The following is a 20,931-nucleotide window of genomic DNA, read 5'->3' on the forward strand; positions in this document are numbered from 1 at the left end:
ATTTCTCTAGTTGCCTGCCTTGTATGTTATACTTGTCACCCTGAAACACTAAAAGCTTTGCCATTACCTGTCAACAAATAAACAAATACAGCCTGTTTATAAGCCTCAGTAGTGGGAAAATGTTCATTTTCTGGCTTCCAAATCTTGCTCGTTGGTTTTTATGGCATTTTATTGGTAAATCCGACCAAGTCACGGTGGCACAAGGTGTGATCCCTGACCGACATGGCTGTGTTGGCAAAAGTCCCCCGGTAGATGCAGTTAGAGCAGCAAACTGAGCTTTTGCCAGTATAGCGTATGTTGCTTGTGGGTGATGGGATAAGCTATGCCAGCAAAAAATGCAGTTTTGCTGGTATAAGCTGTGTCCACACTGGAAGTGCTTTGCTGGTATTGTATACCTGTATACTAGTATAGAGTACTGGCCAAGCGCTCCCACTGTAGACCTCTGTCCTCGGTCTGTGGAACTGAAATCTTTAGCTTCTACTTAAGTAGACCTTGTCCTAACATAGGGCCCAAGCCTGCTGCCTTTACTCACATGAGTAGCTCCGTTGACGTCAAGCTTTAAGGAGCTGATGCCAATTTATGAACTGTTTTGTTGATATTGTCTGGGATTTTGTTTTGTCTTTTTTGTATTATTACCAGAGGTGCCTTTCCTCAAAAGCAAGACTTCATCAGCTCCTCCCTGTGGGTTCTACTTGGAGGAAGCAGTTTTAAGCTGTGGCAGAAGTCTGTAGGAGCTTCTCTGGTGAGGCTTCCCTAAGCAAGTGCTACAAATTGGCACATGCCAGGGTGTCCTGGCTATGCCCATTCCCCGGCTAGCACTGTCCACCTTGTGGCTTCTCTGCTTAACCTTGAATCTCTTATTTCATCTTAAAGCCCTTTACAGTGAGGACTGTCCACACTAGCACTTAGGTCAGTGTAACTTATGTCGCTCAGGGAGGTGGCTTATTCACACCCCTGAGCGACATAAGTTACACTGACCTAACTGCTAGTGTGGACACCACTATGTCGGCGGGAGAGCTTCTCCCGCTGACATAGCGATTGCCTCATACAGAGGCAGTTTTACTGTGTTGATGGGAGAGCTCTCCCATCAATCAGCATACAGTGTCTTCACCAGATGTGCTACAGCTGTAGCACTTTTAGTGTAGACTAACCCTGAATGAGAAATCAGTGAGGTCTCGCACCATCTTGTGAGGTAGGTAGGGCTGTGTATTCAGGGTTCATCGGCCTCTGAATAAATACGAAAATCTTGTTTATATGCGTTTGTTCTTCCTGGACTATATTTTTCCTCAGAGATCAAAATAATGAGTTCTGGTCTTAGATATTTCCACCACCTAGGAATTGAAATACCATGAGAAGGTCAGCTCTCGCGTTCTCTTGGTCCACACATAGCTCCCTGAGGCATAGAATGTGAAAATCATAAACCAATACTTGAAGAAAACAATTGCAAACCTAATTTAGACTGCAACTTGTAGAAGGAAGGGACTTGGTCACCTTCCCTGTCTGTAAGACAGTTAGTGTAGCATATCAGTGTATGCTGATCTATAAGAATACTTGTGTGCACCCATACCGTGAGGTATGTAGGTAGGTATTGGTATCCCATTTTACTGATGGCTATAGACTGAGGCCCAATGGGAGAAGTGACTTGCCTAAAGCTTTGTTTGCATGAGAATGTTGGGAAGGAACAGGCTTAAGCTAAATCAATATAGCACTCTTTAACCAACACAAAGGAGCAACTTTCTTGTGTAGACAAGACACACAGTCATATAGTTGTAGGCCATACCGCCTCAGAGTGATGCTTTTCTCCCTCTAGTGGTGACTAGGCCAACTAGACTTTGATAAGCCTGCTACAGCCTGGGCTAACACAGGGGAATCTTTTAGCTCAGGCATCAGAGGCTCACGTGTTAAGATTGAGAGGTCCCAGATTCAATCCCCACTCCTGACAACCCCCCTCCATACCCCCGTCAGTGTTTCATAGTCATTGGCAGAGCTGGAGATAAGGCTGAGGACTCCCATTCCCCTTCTAACCACCATGATCCAGTGTGTCTTTTCCACCTCTGACTACTATAAGCCTAGGATTCTTTTGTCATAAATTGTCAGCAATACTGTTCCTGCTCCCACTGAAGTCAATAGTGAAACTTTGGCTGACTTAATTGGGGCCACTAGTAGCACTATTATGTTGGTCTGTCCTTTTTTGCACCAGTTTGTCACTTCCTACTGATTTTGCATTTTGTAAAAATGGAGGAAAAAAGGGAAAATTCTCCACTTTGTCCTGTACATCTCTGCTGAACATTTTGCCTTTTGCCTGAGCATGGGGTGTGCATTCAAGTTGGTGGACGCTCTTCATGGAAAATGAGTATATAATCTGTAGTAAACAGTGCTTCTCCAGTAGGGATAAAAGGTATGCAATGTGGATTAGAGAGGCAAATTTTACCCAGAGGCACATTGACTGATGCTTTATAATCTTCATTCATTCCTCAAGGATTTAACTCCTCTACATGGCCCTTTGGGTGATAGACATTTCTTGGCCTGATTGAAACTCTTTGGATCCCTCCCCAAACTCTCTGGGTTGCCTTAGAATTTCCGCTGTGTCTCCTATTGATCCTGCTCTCTCAGAGCTAACTTTTCAAATATGACTTTCAGCTACAAACCATCTCCTTGCAGTTTGAACCAGCTAAAACCGATATCTGTCTCTCAGTCTCTCAGCAGGAAGAGACTAAGGGGAGACAACAAATTTCAGCTCCTGCGGCTAAATTGCTGTGCTCTTTAGCTGCAGCCTGCGTTAAACTAATTGACGACCGGCTTTAAATATAACCCCTGATCAATCAGATTCATTGATTTATTTCCCCCTTCCCCTTACCAAGTGCTAAGCAGCTTCCAACCTGGCTCCCTCCCCAAGAATTGCAAACCCCATACACTGTGTAATAAAAAGGATGGGATATTTTGACAGCACTACAATCTTATCAGCACACTGGCGGAGGAAGGAATCTCCGATATTCATATGAATGTTTGGCAACTAAGAAAAGCCTCACTCAACAACAACAACAACAACAACAAAAGCTGATCCATTTTCTCCGGATGTCTTTGAAAGAGGCTTACCTTAGAGACAGACTAGAGAAAGGCTATTGATTTTGTTTGACCTCCAAACAGACTGCGGTCAGTATGATATTTTCCCTATTGGAAATGAAGCAGGACTGTGAATTTCAGCGTCAGCATTTGTATTGTATCTGTGCTTTGGAGCTTTGAGTTCTTTCTCAATAAATGTCAAGTGGTGAGGAAAAGTAACACTGGAATACTCTCTGGATCTACTTCTCCTTCCTCTTTCTCTGCCAAATTGCTAGTTAAATATGACACGTGTTGGGACTAGAATAACATTTAGCAGTCCCATCCACTGAGCCCCAGTGCAGGGTAGCGGGTTGAGCCATGAACATGAGTGACATTTTGTAATTTCCATCTTACTTTTTCCAGGGCCATGCCAGGCTCCTTTTCAAGCTATTAATTTCTCTTCTGCACCAGTGCTCATTATAACACCTGGTGTTAGGAAAAATGCTGCAGATTTATTGATGAGGAGGATGCAACACTGCTGCAATCTTTATTTTTCCCTTTGGTGGAGCCTCACTAGCATTGGCCATATGGTAGATCTTGTATATTTTCCTCTCTCTCTCCCCCTCCTTTGATTATCCCGTTTCTGTATACAATAACAAACTCTCTAAGGAGCACCGCCCTGGTCTTATTAAACTCCCCCTGAGATTCTCTGCCTTTAAATGGGATAGCATTCCTAATTTGCACTTAGTATCCTGCAATTAAACCAAGTATCCTACTTTTACCTCCTGTGGTACAGTGTGAAAATACAGCTAACATTATATTTGTTAAAGAATCACATGGCTTCTCGGTAGATCTTTGCCATGAGAGGTTTCATTAAATCAACATGCTTGTTCCTTGACAACAGCCTATTGAGAGGGAGTGGTTTAGAAGAATAGAAATACATCTTGGACTACAATTCTGCAACAAACCATTAAGTGAAGGTTTTGGTCAACAAAACATTTAGACTTAAAAAGCAGGGGCATTTTTTTAAGGTCACAAGCTCTTGAATGTCAGTTTCAAATTCTCCTCAGACTCTCTTTGAGATGAGGTATATTAATCTACAGATCTAACTGCACTGAGTCCTTCCCTATATTATCTCCCCAACAATAATGCCTTATACATGTTATGTGTTTACTACTTTCCCCAACTCTATGGCAACAGTGACATGCATAAGTTTGCTGATTTCAGCATGGGACCCAGATCAAAGAATAACCAAGTAAACCAGTGCAGATTGAGTCAGGGTGTTGGCAGAGTGTTTGTGATAGTCACGCTTCCCCATCCTGAGGACCCCTGTTGGTACTAGCACATGAAGTTTCTAATTGCAGCAGATGCCTCGGTTCCAGTCCAAGTGGACAGCAGTTCAAATCAGCTCCAAAACCTATCCTGTCTCATTTAGAAAAATGAGTGGTCTGCATTGTCAGCGCTCAACTAGCACGCACATTTTGAACTACCTTTTAGGTCAGGGTGAAGGTCGCTGATATGAAAGTGTAAGACAGCCTGCATTGTAACTGCCTGCAGCCTATGTGGTCTGCTGACAATTATATATCGGTTTCCAACTGTAGTGCTTAATTTCCCAGAGTGAAATAGCCCTTCACCTCCCTAAAAATAATGAATGATGGAATACGTATTCAGATAGTGTGAGCCAAATTAAGCTGAGATTACAGCCTGTGTTATGTATGTAACTATAGTGACTCCCCAGAGGAGGGCTTTAAGGGTCCCACAGAATCTTTGTTTTTAGCCTCAAACTAAACTTTTTTTCATACTTCAGAATATTCAGTGACATCAACCTGATTCCTTTGCAAACACCTCCAATAGTTATGGGGAAGAGAGAACAGGGTTGGCTGTAGCCCATGCACAAACATACAGGAAAGCAGCCAACAGAGAGAGATTATGAGAGGTGATTGAATAGCTCTTAAAAAAAAAGTGTGAGTCTGCCCAAAGCTGTGCTGCTTTGCTGGACCGAACAGCATATGCCCTGAGAGATTCCATGAGCTGAGGAGTCAGTTGAGGGTGGCTTCAAGATTCATATTTCCAAACCTCCACCATTGCACAAGCAAGTTTTGGGTATGAACCTCTTTGTGTGTGCAGATGGGCATTTGTATCTGAAAACTGGGTGATAGTATATCTAACTACCCAGTGTGCCCATGTAAAATCTCCAGGCACAGTAACCAAGGGATCTTGGAAATGAGTCCCATATGGTTATATCGTCCTGTCAGACAGAACATGGGAAACACAGGCAAATAAACATACATTTGCTTAAAGTTCACTTCCCCAAGTTGCTCTTCTGAATCCCCACATTATACAGTGCTTGGTAACTATTCATTGTCCATTGTCCTTTGTTTACTGATAATACAGTAAAAAGTATCCATCTAGTGGGAGGAATAAGGGAAAAATTTGCAGTCTGACCTTGGCCAAGTCAGTTCACTTGTTCTTTACCCAAGGGATGTTATGAGATTTCATTAATTAACACACAGAAAGCACTCTAAGATCCTTGAATGACAGGGGATGTGTCCGTACAAAGCATTATTATGAGGTCCTCTAAAGCACCAATACAGAATATTACTATATTGCAATAGCTTTCACAAGCTATTACATCAGAATGGTAAAACCTGGGAATAAGATGTTCTTTTCTTTAATTTCTAAATTGAAGACTGAGTAAGTGAAAAGCCAAGATGTTCTTGTGTATTAAATGCTCATAAGCCATTTCTATAAGCTGGGTACCAAAGTCTCTTTGATTCTCAGAGGTAATTGTACTTTTTAATTAGCTGAAAAAATCCTCAGCCCAGGATCTTGCTATATAAATTATAATTAACCCCTTGGCACTGGAAGTTGAGATTTCCTGCCCCGAAGCACTAATGCAAAACGCATTAGCAGCACTTAACGTCAAGCACTCTAGACCACCAGTGCCAAAGGGTCATTTTGCTACCCAATAAATACTGCTTGCACTTGGAAGTCCAGTAGGAAAATGGCAAAAAAGCTGTGGAAACTTGAGGGAATTGCGGAAGACAGGATTTGAGGATGTTTGACCTGCTGCTTTGAGAGCTGCAAATGCCACAGCAGGAAGGACAACATTGAAAAACCTGGTGAGGAGATGAGAGCAAGGAGAGCGACGTGTCACGGAGAGTGGTTTTTGTTAGCGGACATGGCTGGTTGACTCGCCTTGAGAATGGCCCTGGGAACGCACAATTCATACACCTAGAGTGAAATAATTGTGTGTTGCCGAGAAGGAGAAATTGCCAGACACACTTGGCTGTGCCTGTTGTATACAGAGCACACTGGCAGCAGGGGTTTGGCCACCCACTGTTCTCATTCACTGGCATCCTGTCTTTCTGTCTCCTGTTCATCCTTGCACATTTGGGGATGAATTTTAACTTTTCAGATGGGAGGGGGCCTGAAGCAGAACACCAGGTCTGAGGGATTGGGATAAACACCCCAAATATTCTCTGAAATCTTGAGTCTCCAGTTATAACTCTCCCTTCTGGGTCCCCATGCCACCCCCACCCCCAAACAACCTCCGCTCATCTCTCACTAAGAACCTTTCTTGGAGAAGGGAGAGGCCTGGTGGTCTGTTGCTCCCTGTCTTTGGTGAGTCTTCTACTGATTTAGGATGAACTGATGGCCAGTCCACTCTTCTTTCAGTATCCCAGTCTCCTCTTTAGGAGCCAATAGTGAACTTTGTGGTTGCTTATTCTTTCAAATTAACTGGTTCATCGGCTTCCCCTGAACTTTCAGGTGGTGAAGTTACTCTTCACTTCCCCCACAAAAGCTCTTGTATAGTGTTGTTGGCATAGATTGCCTGCCATGTTCCATCCTCAGAAACAGTTTCATTTCAGCACTGGCTAAAGTGATTTTGACGTAGATACTCTGTAAACCACATAGGGTTCCTAGAGGAACACATTAAAAAATATACAGACTTATTCTATAAGGACTCACGGTTGCTCCATCCTCTGCAGGTTCAGAAGATTGTGACCCAGTTGAATGTGCAGTTCCATTATGTTAAAGGCAGAGTGGGATGTGAGGACAGTTGAGTGCAGGTGGTCCACACCCTCGCCATAGCATGTGGGTGCATTAGGGAAGATCTGCAGCTGTGAAAATCACCGATCAATTGATCCCACAGAAGTCATCAGTCACCAGTTACCAGCAGCAATAGCAGTTGTGGAGTGTCTCCACTGCTGTTGCATGGCCTGGAAGGAGGATTCCTTCCCCCTGCTCTTGTGGAGCAGTCCAGTAAACAGCCCCACTCCTTGGAATTGCAAACTAGGTCAGAGATTTGGCTGTCAGGGCTGCATTTTAAAAATACAACTCGCCTATTTATAAAACCTCCTTGGGGTGGGGAAGAGATGCACAGAGGTGAGCTGAAAGGCACGAGGGGAGTTCCGGAGCAGGGAACCTCCCACGCTTCAGCCACACAGTTTGCCAGCGTGCCCCAGATGTGCACAATAGGAGCAGGTGAAAATGTGATCACAACTCTATCTATAATGCATTCACCCCACAATGCACTCTCACCTCTGTTACAGAGATATTTTTACACTGGTAGCCTAAGATACATTTCAGCTGCTGAGGACATCTTCACTCCTCTCTGCTTAAAGATCACAAAAGGGGATAAAATAACTGGGGATAATGAGGTGGCACAATAAAGGAGGAGAGACCTGCTCTGGGGGAGTACAGAAATGAGCGCTGGAGAAGGCATGTATTTCTGAGGTTGCTTTTTAAAGTGAATTATCTGCTGGTGAAAGGTTCTGGGTTGAGAGCCCTGGAGTCTGAAAGAACTGTTTATCCATGGCATTGCCTGGGCCTCAGCATTGCCAGCTTCTCACACCCTGTCTCCCGTTAGTGTGCCTTCCCTTGCTTCGAGGATAATTCCCTCTATGAGGACTCATTTAGGTTCACTTGCACCATCCAAAGGGTCACCTTAGCACCAAACTTTTGCCTAGCAAAAGATCAATAAGCATAAATAATAATAGAACATCAATATTTAGTCAAATGAAAGGGCCACATTTTGCTCTAACTTGCTGCCCATGCAATTGAATTGGTTTCAGCTGGGTCACACTGTGTGTAAAGCAGGGCAGAATTTGGGCCTTTATTGAAAAATCCTTCACCTACAGGTGTCAAGTAGAGCTGAGCCCAAATCAAAACCCTGATCCAATCCCCACCCCACCACCCAGAATGTCAAGGAAGTTCAGATATGAAGGCAGATCTTCTCTGGTTTTGGTGGCTTTGGCCTGTCTCTGGGATAGATAGGATACATAGCAAACAACATAACACAGGTATTGTGCTATCAATGTCCAGCATCTAAACCCAAAGAAAGAACCCTGGAGATCAATGAATTCTTTTACATCTTATGGAGACATTGGTTGTGCCTCGATAGTTAAAGATGGGTTGACTTTTGCACTTAATGGCAGGGATTCACTCTCTGTTATGTATATAGAATATGGTATATCCTCTGCTAAATTTTAGTACTTATTCTTTGAATATTGGATTAATGTGCTGAGAATTCATAAGATTGAGTTTAAAGTTAGATTTAAAAGGGGTCCTTTCAGAAATTTAGCATCCTGTATCAGACCTTTTTTGTCCCAGATGATCTCAGTAATGAAGTAACAGATTCTTCAAAATTTCCATACAGTTAAAATTCATCGAAAGACACTCAAACAATCATAACTCTATCTTTTAGTGACATATATATGAAAAAAATGAATGTCTTTAAAAATCAGTGTCCTCTAATGTGGGACCACAGATGCTAAAATACATGAATTGTAATTGTATGGTTATTGTCCAGTGCCAGAGGGCAGAGCTAAGGTTGTTTGTTGTTGTTGTTGCAGTTTTTAGTGTACTGAGAGAGAATTTATTTTTACCAGGTGAATAGAATAGAGCAGCTTCCACTAAAATAAGAGTTTCATTCAGCTGGAAATACCCATAATGTTCCAAACTATGCAAGTCCTTAGAGAAGATGGACCCTATGGACCCTGGCTCTGCAGAGGGGAAACTCCTTGCTCTTCCTTTTCTTTCCTTATCCCCATTTTTTATCTGAAGATTATTGTAGCATACGTAGCACTTCACCACTTTTACTTATAATACGTTATCCTTTACACGGCAGGAGTGTGAAGGTTAAAGATCAAGGCCGAATATATTTTCGTTTACTTTCACATCCATTTGTCATAACAAAGGCTGTTTTTAATTTTAAAAAGTGAAAAAATCCTCCCCACATTCAGCCCAGGCTGCATTAGATTATGTTACTGCCTTTTCTTCCCTGAGTTCCAGAGCCACAAGAATCCTGTTGAAGATACAGTAGCATAGTGCAACTTTCTTTTCAGCATACTTCTCAGTTGCGGGGGGAAAAAAAAGTTACAATGAGCCCTTTTGAGAAAATGTACAAACACACACATATTCCCATCCGTAAAATTAATCATCATAATTTCAACTTTTATTGGAGGGTACCGAGTAATAAAACCTGCTCACCATACAGAGAAAATAACATCTTTTTATATCAGGCACAGCTTGTAGCCTGAATCCAAGCAATACTTTCAATATGCAACAGATTTCTCCTCATTAGCTTCAGTTTGGAGCCTTCACACACACAACAGTGGGAGCTGGGCAGACTGACTTTTTGGAGCATGTAAAGCCATCGTGGTGTTGGCACGCTGAGAAATTCGTGTGTTTGCAACTCCTCGGTAAGAAGATATAGTGGTGCTAACATCACACCTACTTCATAACTGGAGATGAGCAGTCAACCACCAAACTTCCAAAGATAGACAGGCAACGTGGGTCAGAGAAAATCTGATCTGACATGAACCATCGGGCAGAACTAAAATCACTTTGAGGAAGAAGATGCGTGAAGTTTACATCATTGTTGTTCTCTGGTATTTGTTTATTGTATACATCAGCACTTCTTGGTCTCAGCTGGGACTGGAAACAAGAGAGTCAAAATACCAAGAACAAAGTTGCTCTCATGGTATTTTTCTACCCTCATGGGGAGAAGGAAGTACTGATGAGATTTCCAAACCCAAGAGGTTCAAATAGCTTGCATACGGTTCTACTAAGCATTTGGGCCCAAATTTTAAGGTCCTTATTTACTGGTCTTTACTGAGTCAATGGGAGTGTGTGTGAGCAAGGACATTAGTTTTAGGTGCTTATTCAAGCATAATAGAACTTCTGAACCTTTTGAGGCTCATCCATCACTACTTCCAGACTCTGAAGCTGGCTGCTTTTCAATCAGTTTTCCTGCCTCTGTAGAAATACTGTCCACTTGAGCAGTGTGTGGAGACAGCACGACGCCCTGTTGAGATGGAGGAATTTCAGTTTCTAAATTTTACGTTTCACTGTCCAGGCCTGCTTGTTAGTCACAGGACAGTTGGAGGTGCTAAAGCACAATCCAGAGATTGCTTGTCCCTACTTGCCACGCCGACAGATTTTTACAGCTTGTGGCCTATTGCCTCACTGCCGTTCTACTGGATCTTGCTGAAATAAGTGTGTTTAGCAGACTTTTGACACCTGTCTGGTATATTTTTACTTTAGCTGATGGTGAATTAGGTACAAAACATCTGCACGAGTTGCAGGGCTGATTCTCTACTTACTGGCCCCTTTATGATGCATGTACACCTGTGCAAAATTGGTGCAAAAGGCTATCCACTCATAATGGCAGCATTTTGCATTCACTTTGCACATCAGTAAATGGGCCTGGGGGCTCAAGGCAGTGGACAGTCAGGCCTGTAGCATGTGGCTTATAGTTTGAGCACTATCCTAAAAAAATCACTTTTAAAATTGGACCAAATCCGAAGGGCCTTACTTAGTTATTATTCTGTCCTTGCTTTGGTTAAATTAATGAGAATTTTGCCCAAGTAGGGCCTGATTAAAGGCTTCAAGTTTTAGCCCATCATGTTTAAGTTCTTCAGAAGCACTGGGGAATAGTGATAGCTTAATGGATTGGTGAGGGGATAGATCATCCGTTTGGAGATCTAGTCCATATTTTGGAAGATGGAGTGAGGTGGTTCTGAAAAAGTACATCTTTGTTCCATAATTCTGTAGCTCTTCTTCGTGTCCTCATGCTGGGCTGAGATGACAGCTCTCTTGGGGAACACTGAGCGAGATTTATTCCTGGTCTAACACCATTGACATCCAGTAGAGCGACAAGTCAGGTTCATCCCTTGTGTATGTTCTGATGAACTCTTGGTGCTGACATTTTGCATTCTTATGCTTGTATCCCTTTATGTTTGAGCCCAAGTAGGAGAGAACATGTTTGGGACTGAAAAACATTGGTGTGACCGATGTTCGTCATAACACTTATTACTCTACTGGAAAGCACTCCGGTACTATGGTAAAGAGGGTGGTATAAGAACCTGAATAAAATAGAATGGAAAGTCTCATGGTAGACATAATAGCATGCCTTGACATACTCCTTTAGAGAACATCTTGCCTTTGGATGAGACCCTTTAAAGACAAGTTCTTGTAAAATATGGTCAATGGTTTTGCTTGAGATGAGCTTAGAGCAGGTCTTATTGGCTTGTTCAGAGGGAAGGTGCCTCAGGTCTCTGCTGAAGCCAATGAGATGTGTTACTTGTGTGTGAAAGTGTGTGCAAGATTGGGCTCTGACTTGATAAGCTCCCACACAAATACAAGTATGAAAAAGTCAAACCTCTTACTTTGCATTGGGATTATGGGTTCTTTTGGGCATCTACAAGAAAATCTCATTGAAACAGAGACCCTTCTTTTTTAGGAATTCTACATCTGAATCAGAATTTCAGGGCCACTCCCTTTACATTCACATAGATACAGAACTGGACAGTATATTATTGGGTAAAGTCATGATAAAAAATAACATCAGCTCAAATCTTGGAGTCAGATGCACATTGTGGTTGCTTTTTACCACTGGAGTGGCACAAATCAGCAGGAACGCACCAGTGGATCTGCCCCTGGTTTTCTAACTTAACATACACTCTGTGTTGATCTTATAATTTAAGATTGCTAAATATAATGGGTGTAGGCAAGGGCTATGCACCCAGTACTTCTCTCACTTGTAGCAGTTTTACGCCAGGGTCGCTGCACTGACTTCACCAGAGTTACTCCTGATTTGTACTGGAGTAAGTGAGATGAGAATCAGGTCATATAGGCTTTACCATCTGGGATGATAAATTTTGAGAAATATGCAAATGTACAAATATGATTTCAATATGTGCGCAGCATAGATTCTCTCACTTGTTCAGGGCCTGCAGGTTTTATTGCTCCCCACAGACTTTACATAATGTTGGCGTGCTTCCCTCTTCATTATGTCATAAACGTGAAGTGGAGACAGGGTCATTCTATCATATGTTGTGGTCATGTAATAGGATTCAACTTTTCTTGGGGCAAACTGTGTTTGAACAGATTTCAACTATTCTAAGCATGGATGTACATATGAATTCTTCCTTAGCAATACTGGGGTTTTCATCAGAAGATAGGGTCTTACAAGAAAGTAAATCTTATTTTCTACAGCTGTCACAAGGGAGAGCTAGACATGGTAGATGAGGTTTGTGGAAAGCACACTCCACCTCTGCTCTCTGCTTTAGATGAACTGAACTGGAAAGCTGCTCTCCCTTGCTCTCCCTTGCAGAAGTTGTGGTCAAAGTCAGACAGCCTCAACCTGGATTTATCTGTAAATCATTTACATTAGTTAACTGAAAAGGGTTTTGTGTGTTCTCCTCTAAAAATTGTTCACTGAATTAGTAATAATTCAAGATGCTAACCAGAAAAATGTGGGATCAGGGGTCAGATTCTGGTCCCTGCGAGGGACTCTGCTGGTAAAGCCAGTTTAACCTGCCTGCTGAAGACGTGTGTGTGAATCTCTGGGTTGCATAGCTGGTTCCATGCTCCTCTTCCTCATGGCTCCTGATTCAGGGGTTGTGACTGGGGAAAGTGGGCAAGGCTGCAGCATTCCTGCATTCTGGCCAAATCTGCCAGCCCTTTGGAGGACATTGCAGTGGGTGCTACTCAGAGCCACCTTGAAGCTCAGGTTAAGCTAAAGAGTCCATAAGTCAGGGAGCCATGTTTGCCCCCTGAACTCCAGGTGCTGATCATTTTACTGGGAGGGCCTAATAGAAGATCTGAGGCCAAAAGAGCTAACACAATCCTGGGTTTCAGAAACAGGAGGCTCTCAAGTAGGAGTAGAGAGGTTATTTTACCTCTGTATTTGGCACTGATGCAACTACAGCTGGAATCCTGTGTTCAGTTCTGGTGTCCAGAGTTCAAGTAGGATGTTAATAAATTGAAGAAGGTTCAGAGAAGAGCTGCAAGAATGATTAAAGGAGTAGAAAATGCCTTGCAGCAGTAGACTGAAGGAGCTCAATCTATTTAGCTTAACAAAGAGAAGGTTAAGGGGTGACTTAACTACAGTCTGTAAGTACCTACATGGGGAACAAATATTTAATGATGGTCCTCTTCAATCTAAAAGAGAAAAGTATAACATGATCCAGTGGCTGGAAGTTGAAATTAGACAAATTTAGACTGAAAATAAAACATATATTTTTAACTGTGAGCAGTAATTAGCCATTGGAACAATTTACAAAGGGTCAGGGTGGATTCTCCATCACTGGCACTTTTTAAATCCAAGTGGATGTTTGCATGATTTTCTAAAAGATCTGCTCTAGGAATTATTTTGGGGATGTTCTCTGGCCTGTGATGTACAGGAGGTCAGAATAGATAGTCATAATGGTCACTTCTGGACTTAGAATTTATGAATCTATGAGAGAGACTCCTCAGACATCTGGGTTTGGGGTTATCTTATTCCCACTGAAGTCAATAGCAAAATTGTTGACTTCAGTGAGCAGGTTGAGACCCTTTGTGGGTGCTTAAAATCAGATCTTGATGTGAAACATATTTGCAAGAAGCCAGCCCCCTCACCTCTGCTCCAACCAATCTTTCCCCCCCATATTGCTAAACTTATCTGTATCTCCTTTGCCTTCTCTCAGTGAAACTGGACAGAACTTAAGGTTTTATGATATAGGCAAGCCAAGCCTTGGCCTTTTCCATTGCCCCCTATATCTTCTTTCTACCATTCTGGCTCCCATCCTCCCACTCAAGGGAAATATTTGAAAGATAAGTTGGTATATTTTCTACCACCGTCAAATATCTTCCTGACTTAATGTTTTTTTAGCTGGAAGATAGCTTTTCAACATATATATATATATATATATATATATATATATATATATATATATATATATATATATATATATATAAAAAATCCTTTTCACCTAGACATGTGAGGAATTCCACTTTCTTCCAGTGGGAGTTCTCAGGAAGGTTCAGGTTAAATGGGCCAATAAGGGAAAAGCATGTAGCAGAAGATTTTACCCTCTAAAGATTTTTTTTATAAAATATGTCAGAATATCTAACTGTCAAAGAATTTAAACAATAATACCTGATCTACAGACCGGAGTGCAGTGCTTCGTAATATAAAGATTGCAATCTCCCTACAGCGCACCTAGAGATTAATTGGGTTCAAAGCAATATGTCATGAAAGTCCGTCTAGCTGAAAAGTACAGCAGGGGAGAAACCTACAATCCTCTCTAACTGATTCCCACAGAAAAACTAGGAAAAATTCCCCTACAAATTACCTCCACCTGTTCATGGAGATGTAGAGACTTTATCCAAGTGGTAACTCAAGAAAATTTGCATTCAAGCATTTTGTTGAATGTTTGTGGTGACTGAAAATTGTTACTGTCTCATCCTTGTTCATCTGGCCTATGTGCAATGAGCTGGTAATATCAGTCCTGGTTCTGGTGGATATGTGTCCATATCACAGAAACCATCATTGTGACTGGTAGTGTCAGCAGAGAGATCAAGGCTGGAATAGGCCACTGAGACTGAATTGGCCTCTCCACTTCTAGAATTTGGAGGGCCAAATTCTGCCCTTGGTTATACCACGGGAAATCAGGAGTAGCCCCATTGACTTCCGTGAGGTTACGTCATTGTAACTGAGAACAAGATTTGGCCTGGTGCCCATAGAGAATCATTGAGACACACGGGCAAGATATAGAAGTTTATGCAATTATCTGTGCTTTGTCTGCATGATGGCAAAACTCCCACTGATTTCTGTGGAAGAAGGACAGAGCTTTGGTGGGTTGTCAATCCAGCGTGTGTCACGATCCCTAAAAGTAATACAAATAATGAAAAAAACTCAAGCATGAAAAAGAATCATAGCTGTAAATCCACCTGCAGTTAGCTTCCTAAACAATAATTTGTATCTCACCTGGATAAAAGTTTAATTTCAGCTAATAACGTTTTAACAACCGAGGAGTACAAGACCAATATTTTCAAAAGTGAGCGCCTCAAGTAAGGCTTCTAAGTCCATATATAGGCACCTAAATAAGTCTGACCTGACTTTTGAAAGTGCTGAACACGTCTTAGCTCCCAGTGAGCTCAATGAGAGCGGCTGAGTGCTCAGCACTTTTGAAAATCAGGCCTCTTATTTAGGGTCCTAAGTGTACACTCAGGAGCCTAACTAAGGGCACCCACTTTTGAAAATCTTGGCTGAAATAACTGCTTCTAGAATTTGAGAACCCCTTTGTGGGTTTTGTTGGGGGCCTGTTTTTATTGGTATAAACGTCACTCTTGATGTTTTCCCATCAAAGCTGCTGCTCTCAGTTTCTGTTCTGGGTACTAGTGCATGATGATGTGAGAGCACAGACATAACCTTCTGCAGCCCAGGGAGAGTAGGAGGAAAGGTAAGTTCAATTTATTTCTAAAATTATTACATTATTTTACTAGATCTTTAAACTTTATTTAAATTCTTTATTTGGCAAAAAAGAGGGGGTATCATATTTTAATTAGTAGCCGTGTCAAAGGAGAGCTAGATTAATTATTGGAAATTACTCTGTCCAGATGGTTTTAATTTTCACAGCAGGGAACCGGCCTCTTTTGAAGGTGATATTTTTCAAATTAAAATCAGCCTGGATATTACTCATACATGCTGTAGTTTGAAGGTGACGTGGTGTGTCCTCTGATTTCTAACCTACGCCGCGTTCACGTCTGTGTTCTGCCCTAGTGAAACAATCCTTTGGATTAAAACGGTGCAGGTTGCTTATCTCTAAAATTAAAGCCATCAGAGGGGTAAGAGGTGACTGAAGGAACTGGTAATGGAATATGAAGTCTTTTCATTGTTACGTTGCCATTTATAATTCTCAAACCAAAGTGACCAAGAGTTGTTACCTGATGGTAGTTTTAACCGAGGCTCCCAGAACTGAATGGACACGGAGAATGAATTACTCGCTAGCCCATAGAGGCAGTGCTTCCAGAAGAAGGCTGAGGCATGCTGTCAGTGTGGAGGTAACTTGCATTGCTGTTGCCTATGCCCTCCCTGGTCTGTAGATAAATGGAGGACTTCAGCCTCCAGAGCTTCCATGTATGCTATTTTCTGGTCCCTTAATTGTTCCCACTTCTGGGCAGGGTTCCTCTGAGGGGTGTCCAAACTAACTCATTGGACACCTTCTTGAAGCAGTGGGCATTATCTGGGGTTCCCTGCCTGGTGTTGCCTTCTGGATCCCTTGTTTTGACCTGCACCCCTATCCTTGTTTGTTCTTTTTTTGTCTCCCACAATGTCAATTTCTGGTTTCCTTGGCCCCCCCTGACCAAATGAAGTGGGTCTTGGTGCCCACCCCTTCAGCTGAGGGAGGGTCCAAATAATCAGCAGTAGGTTGACCCACCAGCCCCAGTGGTCAAGTAGGTTGGTACATTTCTTAGACACTGAAATATATATAATACACATACATGTTAAATCCATCTGCTGTTAGACACTTAAACAATAATTTCTCTCTCCCTTGATATAGGTTTAATTTCACGGGATACCCTTTTAACAAATGAAGAATCTAAATAAATGTAAGCATCTGCTGAACATTTGGTAATTGTAAGAATAAAAATACCAAAAATCACATCTCTGTCTGAGCTGCAGAAGGAAATCTCCATTGAGGGTTAAAGTTTTGTGATATTTACACTGCTGAAAAAGCCAAATTCTGACTTTACAAGTGGGAAAAATATTAATGTGCTTAAATGAAACAAACTCGTATTTCTATCCCCTTGGTAAATCCTTACAGTGAACATATTTGCTCTTAGAGGGTTTTACAGTTTTGAAATATGAAGGTCAAAAAGAATGTGACTTTCTGTAGCACAGATCAAACATTCTTCTGTGTTTGGCCATAGCTGTATTTTTAGGGTAAGAATTAATTCATATGAATTTCCAGTACAGGGCCCGGGTTTCCGTGCACTGACATTTAGACATTCTCAGATTTTATTTCTATCATGTCTGCTTTCTATTCTGAGCTCTAGAGATGGCCTGGGCCAAAAGGCCAGATCTGAACACCCCAAACTTTATGGGAGGATGTTCTGGCTTTAACCTTGGTCCTGAACTGAACGTTGCGGCTGGCCCCTAACTCTGTAATGAGACAAATGAAATTCTGGGTCCAAATGCCTCCCCATTGGGGGGGTGGTTGTAGCGATGGGTTGCAGACCTGGATGCCAATTTTGGCCCATCTCTGACAACAAACTTGTGACATGGCAAGTGGCATATTAACTTAGGACTGCACAGAGAAGAAAACCATCCTCCACCATGGAGTCAGGGCCAGGGAAACTCTGCACTCCAACATGGTGACCAGGTTACGTTGTGTAAGGCATTAAATGCCCAGCCATGGGCAGGGTTCTAGGCTCTGCCCCATGGGATTGTCACAATGGTAGTTGGTGGGCTCCTGAGTATGCCAGGGGACACATACAGGACTTTTAAAGAGCCGGCGTCCCCATCAAAAAAGGCACCAAAGCAATGGTACTAATTTGCTCCCTGTTGTCGGTTTCAGTGAAATTGCCACAGCCTGAAGGGGCCATGAGAACCAAGTGCCCTTTTGTCTGTTTCGGTTAGGGCTGGCACACCAAACATTGGCCTGTGGTAAAGAATTTAGTTTTCACTTTGCTGTTAATGGCACCATTCCTGAGAACGTAATTCACAAGACGTTTTACAGGGGGACTCCCCTCCCCACACAAAAATATTAATATAGCTTTGTTAATCTGGGCAGTAAAAGTGTGCATGTGTGTATAAATCCTCAGTTACACTGATGTAAATCTGGGGTAATCTGATAAAGTTAGTAGCATTATTTTAGATTTATACCTGTGTAACCAAGAGCAGAATTCAGCCTGAGGTAAGGTGTGTGGGTTGGTCGGTTGTGTGGGGTTTTTTTCCATATGGACTGTGTCTACATTCAGTGATCCAGGTGGACACAGGAGAACTTCTTGACTTACCTCATTCATGCCATGACTTGATCTGACTGCGCTGGTAAATGCCTTTTTTTCTTCTTCCTTTTACAAGCCCAGCTTCTAGTGGAAACAGACACATTTGGCAGTCAAGTCCGGATCAAAGGGAAAGAGACAGACTTTTACCTTTGCATGAACAGGAAAGGCAAGCTAGTGGGGAAGGTAAGTGTTTCCTATTAATTCATTTGTAACATGAGCATTACCTTTAGCAGTGACTGCGAAGTCGTAATGATGTGTTCCGAACTTTGCCTGTCAACCCCAAATGAAAAGCAGGACTTGAGGAATGTGGAATTTTTAAAGCAGTCCATCCCTTTACCAACCCTTCCCCCACAATAAAATAAAGCAGCCAACCACCGGGATTTTATTACTGATGCCTTGGGTATGCACAGGTTTCCATTTTACAGTTGCATAGATTGACAAAAGATGTATGCATCTCAAAAACAATCGAGCACTCGCATTACATGATATAAATCTCTTTTACCTTGGTGGTAAAAAAAATAAATAAAATTGTTAGGAACATGTTAAGGAGGTTAGCAGTGTAATGCCTGTTTTAATAACAAGAGGCAGAATATACTGTAGCAAAACTAATATTGGAATTTGAACATCTTATTAGGGCTGGGCCCCACGGTTCTAGCATTACAGGAATATTTTATTACTTTGGATCCCAGCACAATAGAAGCATGTAACAAATTACACATATTTGCCTGTGTAGCTTAACTTCTTTGCTGAAGTCATATTTTTTTTAATGCATTAACTTGTTTTTGTAACTTACATGGGTTCTTTGTATTGCTGGTGAATCCAAAGTTAAATAATTAGGCAGGAGGCTGTCAAAGTTAAATACCACCAAATGCACATAAAAAGCACTCACCCTCTGTACCACATGAATTAAAACACTGGCTATCCCTGTGGCAGTGAAAAAGGGAAGCTGAGTTTTTTGCTTTGAGTCAACAAAGGCACTGAAAGCCACATTCCCAAATAGAAACCAGGTGTCATAGCCACTCTGGTGAGATGTTATGTACTACGGTGGTCCCAGGAGTGGCGCTTGAGGGGATGGGGAAGTCTTTTCATAGGGTGCTCTCCTGTACCTTTACTCATGCAAGTAAAGGCTACCTTAAATACTGATATCTACACTATCTCAGTAAGTTGACCTAAGCTACGCAACTCCGGCTATGTGAATAACGTAGCTGGAGTCGATGTAGCTTAGGTTGACTTACTGTGGGGTCCTCACTACGCTGGGTCGACAGCAGACATTCTCCTATTGACTAACCTTACTCTTCTCGTTCTGGGTAGAGTACCGGTGTCAACTGGAGAGCGATCTGTGGTCAATTTGACAGGTCTTCATTAGACCTGCTAAATCGACCCCAATGCATCAATCCCCAGAGCGTCGATCCGGGGGGTAGTGTAGACATAATTTTCAAAAGCACCCATTAATTTTGGGTGCCCAACCTAAGATGCTGACGACCTGATTCTCTGAAGTGCTGAGCACTGGGATTCCATTTTAAATCAATGGGATTTGCAAATTCTCAGCACCTTGGAAAATTGGACCTAGATGCTGGATTCACCATCACCCTTCACCATGAGAGGAAGGATCATTCACTGGTTAAGGCCCTGGCCCGGAATTTAACAGAAACACATTTGGTTCTCTGCTCTGCCACAGATGTCTTGTGTGACTTTGGAGAAGTAACATGGGGCCATAATTTTTAAGGTATTTAATCGCCTAAAGATAGGTGCTTCGTGGGATCTTCAAAAGCTCCTAAGTGCCTAACTCCCAGGGCCAATGGGAGTTAGGCACCTACGTGCTTTTGAAAAACCTACTAGGCACCTATTTGTATCTGTAGGCCAGGGCCGGCTCCAGGCACCAGCATTCCACGCAGGTGCTTGGGGCAGCAGTTGGAAAGGGGCGGCAGTGTTTCTGCAGCCACGGCAATTCCGTGGCAGCTTGTCTGTTCCGCTGGCCGTGGCGGCAAATTGATGGCAGCCTCTCCCTTTTGCCGTCCACAGCGGCAGTTTTTTTCACTGCTTGGGGCTGCAAAAACTGTAGAGCTGGCCCTGCTTTAGGTGCCTAAATACCTTTAAAAATCTAGCCCTTAACCTCTCTGTGCCTCAGTTTCCCATCTGCATGGTGAGGATAACAACACTGCCCTGCTCACGGGGAGTGTTGTGGGGATAAATATGTTAATGGCTGTGAGGTGCTCAGATACCACAGCTGTGAGGGCTGTGTAAGAATCTAAGGTAGATACATGTAAAGTAACTGTAAAATGCCACCATTCTGCTTCAGTGGTGTTTACACTGGTGCAAATGACCACAAATGGTGCAGGCAGCAACCAATGAGCCTTAGGGGGCTTAAGCCGGATATCCAGAAATAGACTTATCAGATGCCACTTTTGAAAATTTAGGCCTAAGTCTTTTTCAGGACCAGTCCCTCAATTTGGCTCATTGGGTGTGAGTCAGGACACTTGTTTAGCTTGTTCTTGTCATGTAATGTGATGTTTCAGTTTCTCTCAATGTGCTTTTCATGATGTTAAGCTGGCAAACACCTCATTTTAAAATAAATCTTTTATTGTAAATATCGTATCTGAGCCTTCC

The 20,931-nt window shown here is 42.4% G+C and overlaps 1 protein-coding gene across 1 annotated transcript in view; it reads left to right on the forward strand.

Annotated features, from left to right (window-relative positions):
- Positions 1 to 20,931, forward strand: part of FGF18 (fibroblast growth factor 18) — a 108,067-nt gene that overhangs the window by 58,613 nt on the left and 28,523 nt on the right. The window contains exon 4 of the mRNA XM_074962125.1: positions 18,401 to 18,507. Coding sequence (XP_074818226.1) covers positions 18,401 to 18,507 — 107 coding nt within the window. The remainder of the gene's footprint in view (positions 1 to 18,400; positions 18,508 to 20,931) is intronic.

This window comes from Natator depressus, chromosome 8 (assembly GCF_965152275.1).
Source record: "Natator depressus isolate rNatDep1 chromosome 8, rNatDep2.hap1, whole genome shotgun sequence".
NCBI classification, from domain to species: Eukaryota; Metazoa; Chordata; order Testudines; family Cheloniidae; genus Natator; species Natator depressus.